Source organism: Lingula anatina, chromosome 1 (assembly GCF_051362555.1).
Source record: "Lingula anatina isolate TDL-2025a chromosome 1, LinAna3.0, whole genome shotgun sequence".
NCBI lineage: Eukaryota > Metazoa > Brachiopoda > Lingulata > Lingulida > Lingulidae > Lingula > Lingula anatina.
The window spans coordinates 25,695,315-25,716,541 of record NC_141767.1 but is presented as its reverse complement, the minus strand read 5'-3'; the positions used below and the strand labels follow the sequence as shown (position 1 = coordinate 25,716,541).

Genomic DNA, 21,227 nt, shown 5'->3' with positions numbered 1-21,227 from the left:
GAGAATGCCCTCGATGGGTTAATTGATCTGTTACCTGCCGGGGCATAAAGACTGCGTGATAAAAGTCACCTACAGTGCATATGACATTTTGCAGTAGAACCCTCATGTAAGCTTTTTTTGTACCCTTTACAGAATTGAGGGTGGAGGCTTTTAGTCAGAAGTTTTATGTAGGCCTATTATAATTTGACACTGGTTGTGTCCAGAATTTTGCTTAAAGTGGGGAAAGGGGCACAAGTTCAAACATTTTACCGAGCTGTCCAGTTAAAAAAATTCATATACAGGATAATTTACAGCGGAAAACCCCATCTATCACATCCGTATATTGAATTTATCCTCAAGAGACCGGGGCTTTTAAATCAGCTTAATTGAGCAGCTGGGTGAAGAGATTCAGCAGCACAAAGACGTGCCAAGAAAAGTTTTGATCGTTTAGCTTTAAATTAAGGGAGCAGACCGACGTCTGCATTCACACCCATCGCCCACAGCTTATGGTACGTACAGCTCGTTACTGTCTACTGAGGCAAAGGATCATGGTACAGGGGTCACAGAAGCATATGAGTGGATGGCACATTATCACTGTTTTCCACAAAATTGTTTTCCTAATAAAGGCGCAATTGAGGGTCATGGTGGATAGAAGTATGGAGGACTCAAAGTAAGTCACAAGTAACAGAATACTTGTAACACGACGGGTACTATTCTCTTGCAGTACAACAGGAAGCTGTCAAACAATAATCAAATTCATAGGTTACTATTTCGAATTTTTCTGCTTAAGATTCATCCAAGTGCGCCTACGTTACACAACAGTTGAAAAGTTTTTGACATGCAACCTCCTTACTCATGCTCCAACTTTTTACAAGAGAACATGCGCTAAGTAGCCTACACTGTATCAATGTACCCAACTAAAAACACTTTGGTTTCCGAGAGCAGTTCTATCTTTCAGAACATTAGTATTTCACCTCATAACCTTCAAAACTCATTTAAGCGTTGAATTTCACATGCCACTTTGTTCCATTAGCAGATAGGAACCATGTGTACAAAAGGAAGAGTGGCAAAATTGCCAAATGAATATGTGTAACCTACTACTTCGTCAACGTCACATTCAGCAACCGCAAATTAATGTCAAGAAGGATGCCGTGTGGAATTAATGTGCATTATAGTATATATAGGCCTATATCCCGAGATTCTCGCCGAGGGTAGAGAGGGATAAGTTGATAAACCAATGAGTGATCCTGTCATCACGGCTATGAAACCGAGACGACCAGCAGATGAACAACAAAAGTAATTGATAGCAGCCTTCACGTAAGTGATCGTGCAGCACCAGGAGGTACCGGTAAGTCGACTATTTTAAGTGTAAAAAAGTTACCTTGTCAGGTCAGTTAGGGTCACTATTTGGCTGTGGAATAAAACCCCTTTATATTTTTTTGGGGGTGTATTAATTAAGGCTTGACATTCATTTGGAATTTGATTTCAAGTGCTAGTTAAGGAGGAGTGGATTGTAGACTAAACATACTGAAACATACTTGAAATGTAATACTCAATGACCTAGGGACGGGTTTTTGCATGTCAAAGGACAATTACCTTTAACGTTAGGAAACCATTCCAAAATCAATTAAGACGTAACTTAGAGCCTGTGACAGGACATCAAATTGGACTTATCGAATGTGAACCCCTTGGCGGTTGTTAGTGAACCTCCCCAATCGGCCTGTTTCCCCCCTCGACATTTCGACCGTGACCCTGAAGTACACGTAGCACATGATGGCATTATAACTACCATAGCAACGCTGGTATTTGGGTCATTAAAACTACTATCTTCGAAGAAGCGTTCATTCATATAAAGAATTTGCTAGAAAAAACATATTATCTCCCCCACCACCAAAGTATTGATCGCCAGGCAAACCATTCCAGTACTTACTTATCTTCAATATTGCAGAAAATAAATATGATTATATTTAACAGAGCACATTACTTATCGTTTGAAAATACATGTATATTGTAAATACATGTATATTGTTTTTACTTGTTATGATTTCCATACCCAAGAGGATTATAATTGAATAAATCGAGAACATGATGACACATTTTACAGTGTCCAACAAAACCTTCCATTTAATAATGATCATCCATTTGTGTCATAACGAGAATACAGTATGCCTATCTCTGCAAAACGTAAGATTTTTTGGGGACTGCCATTGTGAATGATCAAATGCTGTCATAAGAGTAGGCTAATTTAATTTGGAACGAATGTTCCATATTATGTTAAACAATGGTAGGTATGAAAATTATATATAGGCCTACCCGATCGTGTCTTCAAATTAAAATTTCAATTAAAATAATTATATAAAATACGTTGAACTTCGTCACATTACTAGAAACGCCGAAATGACTGACCGCTGAACGGTTTCTAACTGATAGGGGAGACCGGGGCTAGTTGGACCCCGGGGTAAGTTGCCCCCCCGTCAATTTATGAAAAAGTAACTACGGGGTAAAAAAATTGGCCACATACTCTTGTAAAGTGACTGTAGCCTACAATGCTAGGGAAGTGTCGGACGTTAAAAAGTTTTACTTAAGCGGTGAGTCGAAATAAACGATTTTTGCACCTAAAAGTAGTTTTGTTTAAGAGATTTAAAAATCTATTTTCATAGGCTTTTGATCAAATATAATATATGTATAGGGCATCAAACTGAAGCTCATTGTTTCAAGTTTCACAGAGATGTATCATCGTTGCTCATTCTAGCACCATAAATGCTGCCATCCTTTAAAATAAAAAGTGTGCACCCGGGGCTAGTTGGCCCCCTTGACTCGGGGCAAGTTGGACCATCATATTACCCACAAACCTTTGCGCGCAACAGAGCTAGAGACCATTGTTAAAACAAACTCGATGGTTTAAAACTGAATTTGTTCCTGTCTTTTTAAACGAAAATTTATTATTCGTTTTCTTTCATTAAAAACCTGCTTTATACCATCATTAATTTATTCTTTATTAAAACAAAACAAATTCTGTTGATAGATATTTTGGTTCTTGCAACACATAGACCCCCCTACAACGTGACGTACGGAAACCTCAATAAATCTGCCTCATTTGAACTATTTATTCATCAAAGAATCTCAAAAATCAATTTAATAAATTAAAAATGTATAATAATGTAATTCAAGGCGTTTACATGGTAAATTTACTTCATTTTTGTATAGGGGGCCAACTTGCCCCGACCCTGGGGCCAACTTGCCCCGTGGCCCCCCTGACGTCAACTGCGTTTTTTGTCAAATTGTGAGCCATCTGGCATTATATTTGAAAAATAATGACGTTGCATACGTAGCTTAGTTCATGGGGCTTACTTTAAAACCGGTTTTGTTACTCTAACTCATTCCTAGTTGGCTCTACAAGGCTAAAAGTGTCTAACTGGGCCAACTAGCCCCGGTCTCCCCTACTTGTAACCAGTTGGTGAGCTTTTTCAATATATTTTAGCAATGAGTAATGCCTAAGATTTTATTGTGACCATTTCCATTTGACTGCTGCCAGTTGTTCCGAGTTTAATTAACAAAGCGTACCTGTAGTGAAATCATGGAATTTGTGCCTGAAAAAGAAAAGTGTCTGGTTATCTTTATTTTACTTTCAGTCTGATTTTTGATAAAGTGTATACCATTAATCTGAATTAGGTGTAAAATCGTACAATGTGCGGATACAATCGAGTGATATTTTTGTAAAATATCGCCCATTTGTCATCTGGAACTGTGTTATAGCGCAGACATTATTTTTATTTCCTTCGGTAATGTTAATTATTTGTACGTACGTGCGTGCAAAATAGCTATTGTAGTCTATATTATTTGGGCTGCATGGCGTCTGCATGTGACTTTCAATACGCGAAAGATGGAGTTTGTTGAAGTAGGACCCATATATGTTATTGATCACAGGTAAGACCTCCAAAACTACCGTGATACAAACTGAACTTCGTGCTACGCTGTAGATAGTCATGTAATTGTGATTGCTTACATGTAGCAAACAGTGTGAACACTGATAGAATCAACCGTAAAATTTTGCTAGCTTTGGCAGCGGTATACTTTAATTGCTAACAACTAAAATGAAACGTAGCTACTCAGTAGTTATGTTAGGTGTTGATGAATCGTTGTAAGTGACTCAACGTTGCTTTGAAGTTGTCTAAGCCTTTAATTAAAATATGTAGAACTAAAATTGCTTTTAGGGTAAGCTTTGATACCGCACAAAAGGTCATGAATCACAGACTTTTATGACGGATAAACTGGTTTATACTGTACATCTTGGAATTAAAGGTTTAACGTTATGAATCGATATAATTGAAAAGGAAGGGAAAAGGCACCGTCTTTTGTCGGTCAGTTCATGCAACTGCTTCCTTGGTTCACTTTATCAATTTCAATACCTGTAAACAATCAAACTTAACATTCTTAACAAACTTAACTCAGTCTAAGTATAGAAATTATTCTACACACAGTCCTCTACCAGAGGCTCACAAAGATCAGTCTGTTTTATTAGTTTTTAAGAGTTGCACTTTAAGTTATTTTCGTCCGACATCATAAGCAGGAATTATCACGTGTACGTCATCGTTTTGACCGCTCAAAACGTTCTGCTAGACTTAGAAAAATAATTAGTTTCATTGTCTACGAAGGTTTTATTTCTGCAAATATTGGGACAAGTTTGGTTATTCATTCGCACATCATTGGACACATTGTGCGAAAAGTTACCAAGGTTCGTACTGTACCAAGTAAAATTCTCCAAGCGGCCCAAAATCAGTACTTCAAGTATTGAGTTTGGACATATTTTGTTTACAACTACCAGCCTGGACATTGATTATTCATTCGTTAATATCCCTATCCATTTATGTATGAGCACTAAAATGTCAGGGTGCATTCGGGTCTGCTGGGATTAAACAACAACCACAAAAAATTCTCAAGATTGGTGAGATTGGTGAATCTGTTATGGACTATTGAGACTGCAGATGATATAACTATGGTAGAGGGGGGGGGGGGCATCAAGATAAAATGAACTTGGCTCGTTTTGCTCCGCACGGTTGATTTTTAAAGGCATTTTGGAGACACCAGGGTGGGGAAAGTGATCGATGGTACTAATTAGAAACTTAAGGTGAAAAATATTACACTCTCGCCGCGAGATTGAGTCGTGGGAACAGCTACTGGAATCCATTTACTCACATAATAAACACCTATCTTATGATCTATGGGCCATAAATAGAAACTATATCCCAATTCGCCTTGGAGATTTTTTAAAATTTTTTTTTACCAAAGATCCTCGGCTTTTATTATTAACTAGTTTGACATTAAACTGTTAGTGAGGTGAATGTTACTACTGCTAGTACTCCCGTTATGGTGGCATCGAAGAGATTGGAAACGGAACTTCTCTTATTTGCAGTTTGAAAATTCAAACATGCTATCACTGAACAACCACTATCGATGTTGTCACAATTCGTACGTCACTTAAAACATACATCAACAACCGTTACGATCAAACCAGTCTAGGATCATTTTCTCAGACAGACAGACAGACGTCTCTATGAAGGCATTTATTTCTCAGATGTCTCTGTACACCTGTCATTACAACTGTTATAGCGCCTGCAGTAGTAGAAATACAATGAATTAATAACAGTATTCGGGACAATCACATAATTATGGGGAATAATTTGTGTCGAAAGGCAAAATTATGTTTTGTCATAAGTGATATGTACATGTATATGCTGTCTATTATACAAATACCAATGCACTAAGTGTTAGCCTATATACGCAGCAGGTTTGATGCTACCCTCTCTGCATTTATAGTTATTTGTTTTATTCTTTCTGACATTTACAAGAGGGTCCTGGACTCTATACCACCTAGCGGTCAGTGAGTGTCAACATCTACTCACATCAGTGTGATGAAGGCCTACGTCCAGGTTGACCGTAAGTTAACGGTATGAAAATTTTCCGGCTTATGATTGATAATTCTCATTTATGAAGATATAATAAATTTGTTAATCAAAAGCACAAAACAGTATAGTGTCACCAGTTGATACATGTACGTGTATATAATTTGCTTATTAGTGAACTGACATGTAAGGTAGGAAGGCACAATGTATTTACTACACTGAACGATTCTCGAAACAAAAACAACACAAAAAACAATCCCGCCATGAGGTTATTTTTAAATTTTCAAGCAAAGAACTTTATGCTTGTGAATACTGTATTCGAATTTTTAGGCCTATGTCCTAGAATAAAGGAATGGGAAATATCGCCATCATGCACCGTGACGTTAGTATTTAACTGAAAACTACATAGGCCAAATGCATTTGGAGCTGGTACTGCACTCTCTATTTGAACAGGGGAAGGCTGCGTGATAACTTATGCTCTGTAGTTATTGTCCTAAAAAAACTCACAGAATAAAAATTTGCACAGTTACTAAATAACCAGAGAAATATCTATGAATTTTGAGTAAAAATATACAAACTGTATGTCTGTGGCCCTGGTAGAGGGTACCGTAGTTACCCTGAGCCACTGGCCATTGTGAATCCTCTCTACTCACAAGGCGATTCCATTACTGGTAGGTTTAATAAACAGAGGGCTGTAAGAACCAACACAGTTTTTCTTAAATTCTCTTTGGGACCTTTGTTAACGTTTTCCTAGTTCATTCAGAAGATTTTTCATAACTTCCAACGAGATTGCCGTGTTATTTGAATGTCAAATATGAAAAAAAATTCCTTCGGCTTTATGTAGAACTACATGTAATGCATGAATGCATCAGTTTGCAGCCTAATAAGTGCTTTGAACAGAAACCGCATAACGATATGACATACCTTAGCTCAAAAAATGAATCTGCGAATCGCATGATTTCCCACAATGGTAGTGGGTTATCTCCATGCCTAAGAAGCAACAGCCAGATTTAATGAATTGTGTAAATGCAATCATTAAATGCACTTTACTTCTCTTATTCAATAAATTTATGTTTTGCAAGAATTTATTTCAATTGCCTAATTTCAAAATCCTTGGCGATATTATATGACCTCGCATTTGTTTCTTACATGATCAGTGCAGCTTATCAAATCTCAAACTACATGTAACACTGAAACCCGAAGAACCATAACACGCAACACGCCGAGCCTGTTGAATAACTAAAGCACGACTTAGTTCACTTATTAGATTGTAGCGAACTTTGGACATAAACAGTTTTTAAGTTTTGTGACTTAATATCCAACGTAGTCATGGGGATGGCCCTTGTAGGTCCCGTGGTTCGCGCAGGTATTTTTATAGTTGGATGTTACAGTGTACATATAAAGCCTGCCGAAGGGCTGTATGAACCTGAGACGAGAAAAGGGTATAAAAAGTGTGTCTTAAAAGAAAAATATAAAGCCAACAATAATGCGCGCCACATATAGCTCAGAAGTAGGTGGTTCGTCTTGGAAAAGAACGTAAAGAAATTTTTGAAATTTTGGTTTAAAACCGGCACAGTCTCATAATGTTGAACCTACACGCACACTTTAAAATGAGTGCCAACGATCCCAATTTAGTGGGTCCCCCACATAGTGAAGAGGACTGAAACGCACATTGGCGAAACCAGACACATACACACACCTAACACACGTAGGGTCAGACAGACAAGAAAATTGATATCTTCTCTGTCACGAAAACACACAATATTTGCCTTTGTCCAAAAAAAATAAAAATCTTAAAGGTACATACGAACCGAGCATCGGTGGAGCGTGGATTCCCAGTAACACCACTTCTACTAGTTTCTTGCACGACTCTAAAAAATTCGACATGCCAAGGGATAAACTGAATAAATCACCCGATCAGCCATAAAAGAGCTTTAGAGTGCTCCTTTCTTTAAATTTTTGGTTGTCAATTTAACCTACTTTCGTGACCTACTTTTCTGCCCCATTGACATACAGCATAGAATGCTAGCAGAAAAATCTGTTCAAACATCACTTTCGGGTAAAATTAAACAATACCTTTTGGTAATTGTCCTACACCCCATTTCCATAGATTTTTAGATCGATCTATCCCTGTGGGGAGTCTCACTAGATTACTGTCAGCTTGGCCGGCTTAAGCGTCTGTCCCGCCTACTAAAAGCAGTAAGGGGGTAATTAACTATGGTGCCCGCTCGGCTGACCGCAATTTATCGTGAACCCCCAGGGAGTTAGGTCGATCTAAATCTTAATCTTTAGATCGATCTAAATCTCTGGGAAAGCACCCTTAGTTATACTACTTGAAACTATATGCTGGCATTTGGTTGGTTTTTATGACAAAAAATTGACTTTGTATGTATCTTTAACGAAAGGCCATATGGTCGCCCTAGGGTCAGGCAAAAGAGCCCGTATGGTAACTACATGGTAGGAGTATTGGCAGGTAATTCTTGTCGGAAACCGAAATTAGCCAGTCCAACGGACACACAGTGCTCCTTCTCAGAAACTAGAGACAAGTCTTCTTGGAAGAAATGTGTTTTTCCATGAATATCGCTAACAAGTTACTTGGCAAGTATTTTTAAAATCCCGGTATCTTAGTAGTATCATATTACCAGACGTATACGGCATGGCCCTTGTCAATTCCGCTGCTATATAGGGCTTAATAACATACAAAATAGGCACGGTGCATGTCATTTTTGCATGTTAAGGGGCGTCTAAAAGACGCACACGAAGGCTCCTATGGGCCATGGTATTACCTTATATGATCAAAGTAGAGTGAAACCGCCACGCAACAAAGGTCATTTAACTTTTGGGCGATCGCTTACTTGCGCACCATGCTGATCCGAGTAGGAGTTGGTTCTTCTGTCAGCAGAAAGTCAGGGCCACACCTTGATTTCTCACTAGATACAGTTATGTCTCTGGCTAATTCATGACAAAATTCGTTACTCTCACTGGAAAGTACACATAATTAATCTGCGGTCCTGATAAAGGGTATAAATTACCCTACGGCGTAGGGTAGGATACAATTGTTGAAATAAACCGAACACTGCATGGAGGCAATGTTATTTCCATGGTTGCCGCGACAGGGCGTTAAGGACAAACATTACCTGTAGCGTAGGGTAAGCTTACTTTTCGGCGGCACTAGGAAACTCGAAAATTCTTTTTTTTTTTTAGATTTACCAATGATATGAATAGGTCTACTAGCAACCCCAATACCATGGGATGGGCTCGAGGGAAAGGCAGTCAGGCAATTAGTCTTTGGACCAGTTTTTGAATGTTCGTGTGTAATAAATGAAAGTTACACATAGAACCTATTAAATGTCGTTAGTAGGGCGAGTGCCAAACCTCCCTTCAGCGTTTCAGTCGTGTATAGCCTATGATTTGTTACATGCGTACCGGTAGAGCTGATTAAAAAATGACAATTGATTAAATAACTCTTCAGAAATAGACACATAGCTACACTGTAACTGTCAGTAGACGAAAGGGGTGAGGGCCATGTAATATGGAGAAGGGTAGATTTAGAGCTGCCATCTTCAAATACTAAACTATTTCAGGTCCTCCCAACTTAGACATCACTCATAATGTACTCTCTCCATTAATTTTAGTAGTTGTAGCTTACATTGGAATGCGTCTAGCATGAATAGAAAAGGGAGATGTGCTAGTACTCAGTGGCCTGGGATTGGTTTCACTATAACCTATGGGTCCTGAAGTTAAGATAAAAGATTGCAGTACATTGGGGTCTGGGTTACATCAGTAATAATATAATTAAATTATTAAAACAAATAATTGTTTGTGTTTCTCTGAAGCAGCGAAATTTTTGCCAATCAAGCCAAAAAATTGTCTTTCAGTAACTGACTAAACCCACGCTGCTTTATAGTAGACCGAACTTTTTGTCTTAAAACCAACATTCTGTTTCATATTTCGTAAAACCACCCCAAAGGAGCTCAGTAGGATATATATTCAAGTAAAGAGAGGTCAGTTCAGATGCTCGACTTGCTCATTTTAAAAAGAAGTGTGGCATTATGAAAGGGGACACCTTCCGGACCTTCATACGTAGGGCACCTGACAAAGCTGATAGACAAGAAAGGCAATTTTTATATCTTCATCGAGAGATCGTTCGCAATCCAAAAGAGGCAAGAAGGCAATTTTCATATTTATTCAAGAGACCGGGAGCTAGAGATAGTTACCGACCGCAGCGAGACGAGAAGGCAATTTTCATATTCGTTCAATGGACTTCGTTCGCAGAAGATCGTCAGCCTGCGATTGTTCGCGATCCGAGCGAGAAGAAAAAGCAATTTCAGATTCATTCAAGGGCGTTCTTTTGCGAAAGAGCGTCACCGTGAAATCGTTATCGATTATTTTTAACCCTCCTCCCCAATGAAATTTATTATTTTAAAACATTTTTTCATTTACATTTTAACCCAGACCTCACCCTGCTCATGGCACTTGGAAAGGTTTGACGCCCTGAAATTTTGAAGGAAATTACAAATGGCAATTTTGGACGGCCTATACCCCAATCCTGGAAAAAAAACGTTGGTTCTGGGTGAAATAATATACTGGAACTTGATTATATTGTGAAAATATTTTAAACTTTAAGTGATGATTTTATAACTGGTGAAAACTAAGCTATTATATTTGGCACATATTATTTAAACTGCCCTTCATCCGTTGCGTAAGTCTACATTTAGCTATACATGGGAATTTTGAAAATCCAGTGCGTACAATTTTTAAAGGTCTGGTCACGCCCCTGCGATGGGGTAAGGCATTGTCATGTTAGAACAGAAAGTCACGACCAAGATGTGATCTAGCATACCAGTTTTGTCGTCGAAACCTGGCTTCAGACGTCACCACCATTTACCTTGTCGTTTAGGATCAACTGATCCAACATGGACTGACCCACCACTGTAAGCAACAGGTCCACCATGCACACAGCCTTAAGCAAACCTCTCCCAAACTTGGCACCGAACACAGAGCTTGCCATCAAGAGAATGAAGAATGAATATTGATTTACCAGAAAGCCAGACTTGCCTCCTGTGACCAAGATGGCGGTGATGAATTTGACGGTTCCATTCTGGTTCTTTCTCTATTTCTCGGTCAACAAGGATGTCTAAAGAGTTCTTGGCCTCAGAACATGACTTAAAAGTCTTCTGTTAACTGTACTTCTGGAAACCTTCGATTCGATGCGTTGTTGTCATTTCCCGATGCGAATCAAATGATGCCAACAAGCTCTTATACATCTGGAGTTTTCGATCCTCTTTAATAGGGAAGATCAATTCTGATGCATGATCGCACGTGTTACGAAGCCAGCTATATGTTTAATTATTTTCAGCTTTAATAGATTCTGAGAGCACCCTTCAATGAAAGCTACATCTGCCAAGAGTTTACTGCAGTAGAAAAAACAGTTTTACCGATTTATATTTGTGGACGCAATTTAAGCTACATAAGTTGTCCATCAGTCTTTGGTGCGTCTTACATATATGTTTAAGACTGGCTGTGTTAAATGGCATAGAGTATATTGATACGAGACTATGGGTGTTTTTTTTTTTTTTTTTTTTTTTTTTTTTTTTTACTTTCCTTTTCTTTATATACAGGAATATATATTTTAAGTCAAAACAAGTCACATAATGATTGGAATGGTTAATTATTCGTCGCAAACGTTTTCGCCTCTTTCAGGCCCTTCAGACAATAAAATGACTCTGTATTTATTGTTACTAGACAACTGTATTGTCTTTTGTCTTATCTTAGAGACAGTGACAAATTTTTTTCTTTGTTGCATAAACAGTGTTAGACAGTCCAATAATTGATTGTCAATTGTTGTTCATTAATTTTATTAAGTTAAATTGTAATGATTATTTTTCATTTAAAGCAATAATAACTCTTCCTTTGAGATTCAAAAATCCGCATGAAATACATTGTAAACAACGCATGGAAATATATTCTATTGTATTTTACCACTAAAACGGCCGTTATTGTAGGAAAACTAAAATCTGTGCTTGTCAATAGGGCTTTCGATCCCTTTTTTCCGGTCGACAAGTGCATTCGTTGCTAATGACGTAATGGTGTCACGCGGATTCTCGCGTTCATTCGAGACCAAAATAACAATGGCGGGAAGCCCTCAGACGTAAGTTGCGAGTTTTTGTACAGTGCGTCGGATAACGAAAAGCCCAGAATGGCACACATTGTGGATATAAATGCATTTTTAACAAAAAGACGAATATATCTCATGAATCTTATATAGTGTTGTTGTTGTCTGCTTTTCCCGCGGTTTTAAGTAGGTCACCAGTGACTTTGCAATGTCAGAGAGAGCTCCGTCAGTTAAAATCTCTTAAGAGATTTTAACAAAAAACCGTACGTTTAGCAAAAAAACCCTGGATTAACTTTGAATGCAGGAATGGGGTCGTTGGCCATTGGTAAGTACGGGAAAATTGCCGTTTTTTCCAGGAAAATCCAATTTTTGGCCAAAACGAAGAGTTATTATGACTTTAACATGGACTTGAATATATCTGTATGAAATACGTTTCCCTTGCCCTGCGTTCATTTTCATCTTTCGAATTTACTTTAAAGAATGGGAAGATCCTAAGTTTTCCACGCCCACATTTTTTCAAAGTCTTCTGAGCAGGGGGTGTTTCGCACACTCGGGTCTTTTAACTGCTGTTTATGAACTCGAATTCTATCTATAAGTCTGCTTGTCTGGACATAGACATATTGCTGTGTAAATGACATTTTGTGATTTGCAAGTCATCTTAGTACGATATATATATATATATATATATATATATATATATATATATATATATATATATATATATATATATATATATTCTAGTGGCATTTTTCTAAGAGGAAAATAATGATTTTAACCGAATAATCATGTACCTATATTTTCACCATTTTGCATGATGTCATTTTTTTTCTTCTTTACAGACTGAGTCTTTGAAACAAGGCTTTTAGACTGTGTTGATTTTCGACGCACATATGGATACCTGCTCTTCGGTTAGTTAGTTCAGACTTAAAAGTGACATCGTCTCGCAAAATATTTGAACTAGTTTCTACAACACATTCATAGGAGATGGAGGGCTGGCCATTTATTTCGGTAAACGTCACTGCTCAAGACCAGTCGGCAGAGATCGCGGTTGCAGTTTTCCCTTTAAACAACACAATGGAAAATACGACCGACAATCCACTTTCAAATGTTACGGCTCCGGCAGTCAATATTGCACATAAAGTCATTTCCATCACCTTGGGATTCCTGATATTCTTGGTGGGAATCCTGGGAAACGTGCTAGTTATCTGGGTGGTTACCCGAACCAAGACGATGCACAGCACCACGAATTGTTACTTGGTGAGTCTCGCCGCCGCTGACTGTATAGTGCTCCTCACTGCCACTTTGCCGTTCACACTAGGACAGTTCTACAAATATGGGATCATACCATACGGGATTGTCTCATGTGCCCTGTTGACATTTTTTAGTTATATGGGAATCAACGTGTCTTCTTTATCTATAACAGCGTTCACTGTAGAAAGATACATAGCCATATGCCATCCGATGAAAGCTTATACTATATGTACCATCTCACGCGCCAAAAAGATCATCATTGCTTTGTGGGTATTCAGCGCGCTCTACTCTGCACCTTGGTTAGCTCTTACTAAAATCACTCCTATAAATGAAGTCAATGAAACGACGTTCAATAACTGTGACTATAAACTCAAGAGAGACCATTACTTTGTATATTACTTGGTGGATCTTGTAATGTTTTATATTCTTCCGCTGTGTCTCACTGCAGTGCTGTATTTCCTGATAGGGAGGGTCTTGTTCAGCAGCGAGAGGACGGGAGCTGTGGCGGATAGTATTAGACGACGCAATCGCAAGAATGAAAAAAATCGAGAAGAGATGGGGTCCATTAATAAAAAATCTTCTACAAGAAGCGAACAAAACCCGTCTTCTAGGATACAAGTAGGCATTGTGTTATTTATTAGTTATGAAAAGTGTATGTGTGGATGGTGACTAAATATTTTGATCTCAGTGAATGACGCTTTTAGTCAAAATGACTAACATGCTTTTTTAACCAGGTGAGCAAATACGAGGGGGGGGGGGCACTCAGCAGAGCCGTTCACCCAAAAATCCGTTTATCTGGTCATTACCAACTGGAAACTGAAGGTTTACGTACAAGTAATTATACCAAGTGGAGAACGGATTTGCACTGGGTGAACGGCTTTCCTGCTGGAATAATGGAAACCAGCTTGGAAAGGTGAATGGATCGACCACTCCAGGCCACCCCGTCATGATTGTCAGTAACACCCTGAAACGTGTTATCTTCATTTAACATTCGCTTAAGAACGATTTGGAGAAAATATTTGTTGGGTGCTACTGCAAATAAGCCTAGTCTCACTGAGAGCATTCACATCGAGAATAGCCGAGGTCTAGCAAGGCCGAGACCTAAATATGGCGGACCTACATGAAAGGAAGCCCGCGTAATCCTTTAATTATCTCTCAATGACATTCATTGACATCTATTGTCTTGCATTTTTATTTTGATAGAATCATGGTGTATAATTAAACGAGCTGATATCGCATTGATAGAACATTTTAAGCAACAGAAATAATTTCACAGAGCCTGTTTTGAACTGAATTAACTAACTGAATTAAATCAAAATTCAGTGGCAAAATCATAAATATAGAAAGTTAGATTATCCATGGTTTCATTATTGAACGTCTTGGAATTTTATCTGGAATTAAGGCGATCGAGAAAGATATTATAGGATGAATTGTCTGTCAATGAAATGATACACGTTGATGACGCATTTTCAAAACTTGAGGCGAACAACGAAGTTATTGAAAGAAACATTCTTTTCAATTCAAGTATGAGAGCGTTTCAGCAATATCAAGTTGTCCCTCTGTAGTCCATTTCCATTCCACCGGAAAAATCCGTTTATCTGGTACATGTAGAATAATTTCCCATTTGACAAACTATGAAATAAGAGGTTAATTATGATGAGACATCATGGGGTCAGTTTCACAGCTGGATTGTTACCTGATACTGTGGAATTTTTAGACAAGGCTACGATTTCTCATAAATCTCGCCTGGCTGCCAACTGGAAACGGATGAACGGACATTTGAATGTCGCTGACAGGATGTCTGCTGTCTAAAGCTCATCCTTTATCCCATGCCATGATAGCATTGCGTAAAATAATAATTTCCGAGAAGTATCATTTCCAATCAATTGATGCTGCCATTTTCCTATCTTCGGCTGATTAAGTTGTTTCTGTCAAATAGCAGTTCAGATAATAGGCTGGTAATGGTAACCAAAACGTGTAATCAAATTGCGCATCATCAGTTATGTTTATTGCATATGACAGTTCATTTTTTAATTTTTAAGAGGGGTATGGTCAGTTTTACTTACACGAGCCCGATTGTAAAAATCGCACAACCTGTTTTCCATGCATAAGATATTCCAGATAGTTAATTTTAACTAATTCATTGTGATTGAATACTTGGATTAATTCATATTTTAATTGATTTGTGGCTGTCTATACCCACCTTCTGCCCAACTGTAAGTGCTGGTGCTCGGCCCAAGGTTAAATGCACATCCATAATGACGACATGTTGACTAAGTAAAACTAAGTGCCTTCAAGTGCTTTTAAGTCTTGTATTCTGATTAGTATTTCCTTCGCCCACACAACTTGAACATCGAAAAGCAATAGAAAAGCTTGGATCGCTTTTCTACAAATGTAGCTCTTTATAAAAATCAGCGATGCTTTTGCAAATTCTGTTTCCTTTGCAGATATATATTACTGAGCAAAGACCGAGTGATCGAAGATTTAAGTTGTTAAGTCAAGAAAAAAGCAGTTGTTTGTAAAGGCCACAACCACATAATCGATACGTATAAAAGGCTTGTGCAGACAGAAAATGCAATTGCATACAATCCATCCTCTTTTGGGTTAAGCTGTAGAGCCGCATTTTGCAACCGAACGCAAAATGCCTTTATGCGTTCAGTTGCAAAACGCGGCTCTACAAAATATTTTCTATGTTTCTACAATGCGGGGACAGTCGGTTACCAAAGTCGGTTATGAGTAAATGCCTGGGCGCTGAAATATGTTTTTCTTTTGTATCCAGATAGACTTCTGTACGATAAGTTCTTAGTTTGAGCAAGATTTCCTTCACACTTAACGCTTAAATTCAACATTCTCCAATTCTAAACTGTTCCTCAGGTTGTGAAGATGGTAATGGTGATAGTGGTTTTATTTGCCTTCCTGTGGCTTCCATATCGGGGACTAATGGTTTACAACTCTATGACAGACCGCCCGAAAACGGATATCTGGCTTCTCCTATTGTGCAGGACGCTTATTTCTATAAACAGCGCAATAAACCCCATAATTTACAACATCATGTCTACTAGCTTTCGAGAGGCCTTAAGAAGAAGTATGTGAAACATCTGTGTTCAATGGCGCATGAAATTTTATGTATGTAATGCCCCTATTTCACACAGACCACGAATCCCACGAATGGCCATGAATTGACAAATTTCACGATTCGTGGTTGAATCGTAATCAGTTCGTGAAGTTCTTAACAGATTCGTATATATTCGTAGTCAGTTCTTGCACTTATTGGCCAACAGGAATTGGTGGCAAAAACTTTGATGCCCCTATTTCACACAGACCACGAATCCCACGAATCGCCAGGAATTGAAGATTTCAGGATTCGTGGTTGAATCGTAATCAGGTCGTGAAGTTCTTAACAGATTCGTATATAATCGTAGTCAGTTCTTGCAAATCTTGATCAATCGGGAATTCGTGGCAAAAATTTTGAGCTGTTCAAAGTTCTGGCCACGAACTCCCGATTCCATAAAATCGTAATGAATTTCTGGACAATATTCGTGCGATTCCAGCCGAATCCCACGAATATTCGTAACACTATCGCACCTGTATCGTAACTGAATCGTAGAGCGTGTCAAACTAGACCAGAAAATTGGCAAAATCTCACGATTCCAGCCGAATCCCACGAATATTCGTAACACTATCGTACCTGTATCGTAACTGAATCGTGAGCGTGTCGAATTAGACCAGAAAATTGGCAAAATCTCACGAATCCTCAAGAACCCTCACGAATCCTGAAATTTGTCAATTCTTGGCGATTCGTGGGATTCGTGGTCTGTGTGAAATAGGGGCCTAAGATAGAGATTTTATAAATGTTAGACAGAGATATCAGTAGAGCTGTTTTAAGATAGATCTGCTTCAAGCCTCGCTACGGCATCATAATAACAGGATTTCCAAAAGGCACAACTAAACCATGTATGTAGTAAAATGCATGATATTTGTACTGTATGAGGCAGAACCCTGCTAACTAGTGCATATACAGTATATATATAAGAAAACCAATTGAAACAACTTCCTCCGTTGTTTATTCCATACACTGCTTTTAGGATTGTTGTATTGAATAGCAGGAACCATAGCAATTTAGGAGTCATTGTAAGAAAACAATTATTATAAGGGAATATAGCATGAATTTACAAGTACGTTATATATCGTGAGATCTGCACCTCTTCGTTTTTTTTCTTTGGCATGCAGTTTCTGGGAATATGATTTTCTGTTTGCTCCAGTCAACATCCTTTGCATGTATGCACTGTTAATATTTCGTCCACGAAATGCACTTATGCACAAAAGTAATATGATTTATGCACATTGACACGAGTATTAGCAGAAACAACAAAGGGTTATGATGTGTATTCCAAAAGTAGTGACTAGAGTTTGCTGCTTTGTATTATTTATGGTTGTGTTATCCTGATACTGTTATGTTTATAACAGCATGAAATTTCATTAATCAAATTTTTAATGATTTTCTCCTATGTAAAAACAGGCTATGTAAAATAAAAACAAATATCTGATATGATTGTTAGTTTTAGAATGTTACAATTTAGTCTAATTTGTAATTGTTGGTATTCATTGAAAGGGTAGTGAAGTTTCAAATTTTGAGTATTTATCTTTCTTATTACATAATACTTTCTATGATTTAAAATATTAAATGGATTTGTCATTGGCAATATTCATTAACTACAGTAGCTTTTGTGACCATATAATTAAGCATAAAATTGTCCTTAAAGACAAACATACTGCTGCTAGTTAAAATACACATGCAATGTATACTCTAAGCATTCTATTTGATCTTGTTTAATCTCTTTCTTTTCTAGATCGTCAAAATGCTAGCCGTTATTGTGGTTCTCTTTGCAGTCCTGTGGCTTCCCTATAGAGGTCTCGTCGTGTACAACTCTGTTTCATCACGCCCGTTCTTAAATGAATGGTTCGTACTGTTTTGCTTAATGATGATCTTTTTGAACTCTGCCATTAACCCCATTTTGTACAACGCCATGTCGAAAAGGTTCCAGATAGCGTTTAAGAGACTCCTGTGCCGCTCTGCCGTGAAGAGAAAGTTTGGGACAGGGTCAAACATTCACACAACGTTTTCTGAGCTGCAAAAAGAGGACTCAATTTCCAGATGATATCCATAAATGAATTTTTCAAGAACACCAGTGTCTGACAATGATTACTAACGTAATAAGGCACACTTGGAAGTACGTATAATGTCTTTACACTGTTCTTGGTACATGTACCAGTATGGCATACACTCATGCAATGCAATGATCAATAAACGATTTGCAAGTCGAAAGTAGACAGAAATCCTCAAGTAATGCAGAATAGTTGGTAAGAGTAGTGCACACTGTATTACAGGTCTCAGGCCCGTAGCCAGCAATTTCAGAGGGGGGGGGGGAAGGGGTTCGTTTTCTGAAAAAGTGGACCTTTTACCATAAAATCCTCAAGTAAATAGATCTAATTTTACCCAGAGTGGACCTTTTCCCAGCAAAAAGGGCGGTTCTTTCGAACCCCCCGAAACCCCCCTGGCCTGGGTCTGAACATAATGACAGGCTAAGTGTACTCTTGTGGCACAGTAACTTGATCAGTTTTGAAGCGTGGCATTGTATCGAATAATGCATGAGGGAGAGTTTTATTAACTTATGTATATGTGCTATTCGCATTGGAATCACTCAACTAACGTTTTTAAGATCATCCAGCGGCGTCACATGAAGCTTTGTATGCTACCAGGCATCAGCACTGGTCGTGCCCGGAAAACTACAGCCCTGAAGGACCGCATACTAGCATTCTACCAGAAGTGTCGTCAAAAGAGAATATTGTAAGCATTTTTTTTCTGAGGAGCAGAATCACAGTCAAATCACAGTCAAAACTCGAGTTTTCAGGGGAACAGAGAGACTGGTCAATAAACCCTACAGAAAGTAGATGAATCGGTACAAGTACCTGGAAGAATACATATAGATATCGTCAGCCACTTAATGGCAGCTACGCGAGATACTAACCTATTTAACTGACATAATTTTTAATGACTCTGCTATTCCTTTCGAATCCATGCTTCATTGAACATGTAGATTCTTTTCCCTGTAAATCGTCAGTAATTTATCAAGTTGATCATCAGTAGTCACCCAGCGAAAAAAAGAACACTTGTGAATATGATGTAATTTGAAGGTAGAATTCGAAAGTATAACACAGCGCTAGGATTGGTGAAAATTTTGTTTTACTTTTTAACTTATTGGAATCGCAGAGGCAATATTCTTTCAGAATAGTTAGCCATTTCAGCAAGCGTGTTTGTATACATTAAGAGCGAATGCACTGTTGAAAATTAATTCTCCTGTTATGAAAAGCAAGTCGATTATCGATTTACTGTCGAATAAATAGTATGTAACATGTACAGTGGTAGTTAGGCGGCTAAGCCAAAAAATTGTGCAAAAGTTGATAAAAGCATGAAACTTTCCACGATGAATGACCATCGGGTGTTTGTCAATTTTGGATCGGGGGGCAACTCCAAAATTCACAAGTACCCGGATGAGCAGCTTTCTTAAAATATGCTGACTCAGCGTTTTGTGTACATCCAGAATTCACGTAAACGAGCACTACCGGCGTTAATTATGATAACATGAATAAATTTGAGAAACGTACACTAGCTGTAAACATCTATTACAGCAATGATGACATCATGATGACGTCACTGGGTGATACTGCTCAATACAAAATGACAAATACCCACTCACTCGCATATGCCAAATAGTCGAACCCTGCAATGATCTTTCCTGTAAACATTCATTACAGAAATGCATCTTTGAGGGCTAGAAAGGTTGAGTTGGCTTGGTTTCTACTTCCGAGGCTTTGAGCATTTTCAATATGGCCGTCAATTTTTAGAGAAAATAGAAAAACAACCAAGAGTTGACAGATATAGTTTATTTGTGGCTATTGTGAACACATTTCCCGTCATAAAAACACAGTAGGATCTAATTTTTTTTAGGTTCCTCTCGTCTGGCTGGGCCGTAGCTAGATCGTAGGGAAGAAATCAAGTAACTGGTGATTGTAATTAGTGCGCAAGAAGAAATTGCGTGGACAGTACTTGAGAAGCTCAGCCTCCGCACGTCAGAAGTATCTCTGCGCCCGACGGGCTTTAGCATGTGTCCCGCATCGTGCACTACGTACGTTATGCGTACAAGGAGTACAGGCAAGGGAAGGGCAACGCAAGTAGGCGTAGGGCAGCCTTGCTGGCTTCCTATGGCTGTTGCTCGTCCTTTGCACGGGAATCTTACGTGTTAAGATGTTTTGGGGGAGGTATAAAAACAGGTGCATGTTTGATAAGGTCATTATATCCGCAGCAGTGTTCAAAGATGGTGAGCCCAATCATACTTTGCTTGTCCCCGATCCCCCTCTCCCCTCTTGCTCTTTGCTGTCTCTTTAGGCATTTTTACAACTTGACATCAATTTTTTGGCCGTTACATTGGTCAGTAGCCTTATTTTTCAAACATTAAGGGGTTGCTGTTGACACATAAGAGATGACTGGCTGATTAACGGAAGAAGAAATTTGACGAACATATTTCCTTTCCTCTTTGTAACATCTAGTTAACCAATCTGTTTTATTATGTTGCCTGCATTGACCACAGGCGTATTATTTTACTAACATACAATGTATATGCAGATTTCATTAGTTTAAAATCTTTTTCAGCTGAAAAAAAACATAATGGATTGGGACCCAGGCTTTTCCGTGACGTTTTGGTGGCTATTTTGCTATTTCTATTAAAATGACTTGCAGATTATGTGAAAGAAAACCCTAATAAACACCACCTCTGTATTTGTAAACATGCAAATAGACTTTAAAATGAAGAATCTTCATGCACTGTATAAGTTTGATGTAAATTGCTATGAATACTTACAGTGTATGTAATTTTGCGTAAAAATTGGCAGCCATTTTGGGTTACGAAAAGTGCCAATGT

General features: G+C 38.3%; 1 protein-coding gene across 5 annotated transcripts; it reads left to right on the top strand.

The window, feature by feature from the left end:
- The first annotated feature begins 386 nt into the window (after nucleotides 1-386).
- Nucleotides 387-19,476, top strand: LOC106168991 (thyrotropin-releasing hormone receptor). 5 transcript variants are annotated; one of them, XM_087000917.1, is made up of 4 exons: nucleotides 387-649; nucleotides 1,013-1,327; nucleotides 12,837-13,866; nucleotides 18,099-19,476. In XM_087000917.1, exons 3-4 carry the CDS (start codon nucleotides 12,982-12,984, stop codon nucleotides 18,405-18,407), a joined length of 1,194 nt encoding a protein of 397 aa, XP_086857043.1. In that variant the 5' UTR covers nucleotides 387-649; nucleotides 1,013-1,327; nucleotides 12,837-12,981; the 3' UTR covers nucleotides 18,408-19,476. The 5 variants fall into 5 exon arrangements, with proteins under 5 accessions (XP_086857043.1, XP_013403724.2, XP_013403726.2 ...); XM_013548270.3 differs by having other exon boundaries at nucleotides 387-1,327; XM_013548272.3 differs by lacking the exons at nucleotides 387-649; nucleotides 1,013-1,327 and adding an exon at nucleotides 3,809-3,906.
- The last annotated feature ends 1,751 nt before the right edge of the window (nucleotides 19,477-21,227 follow it).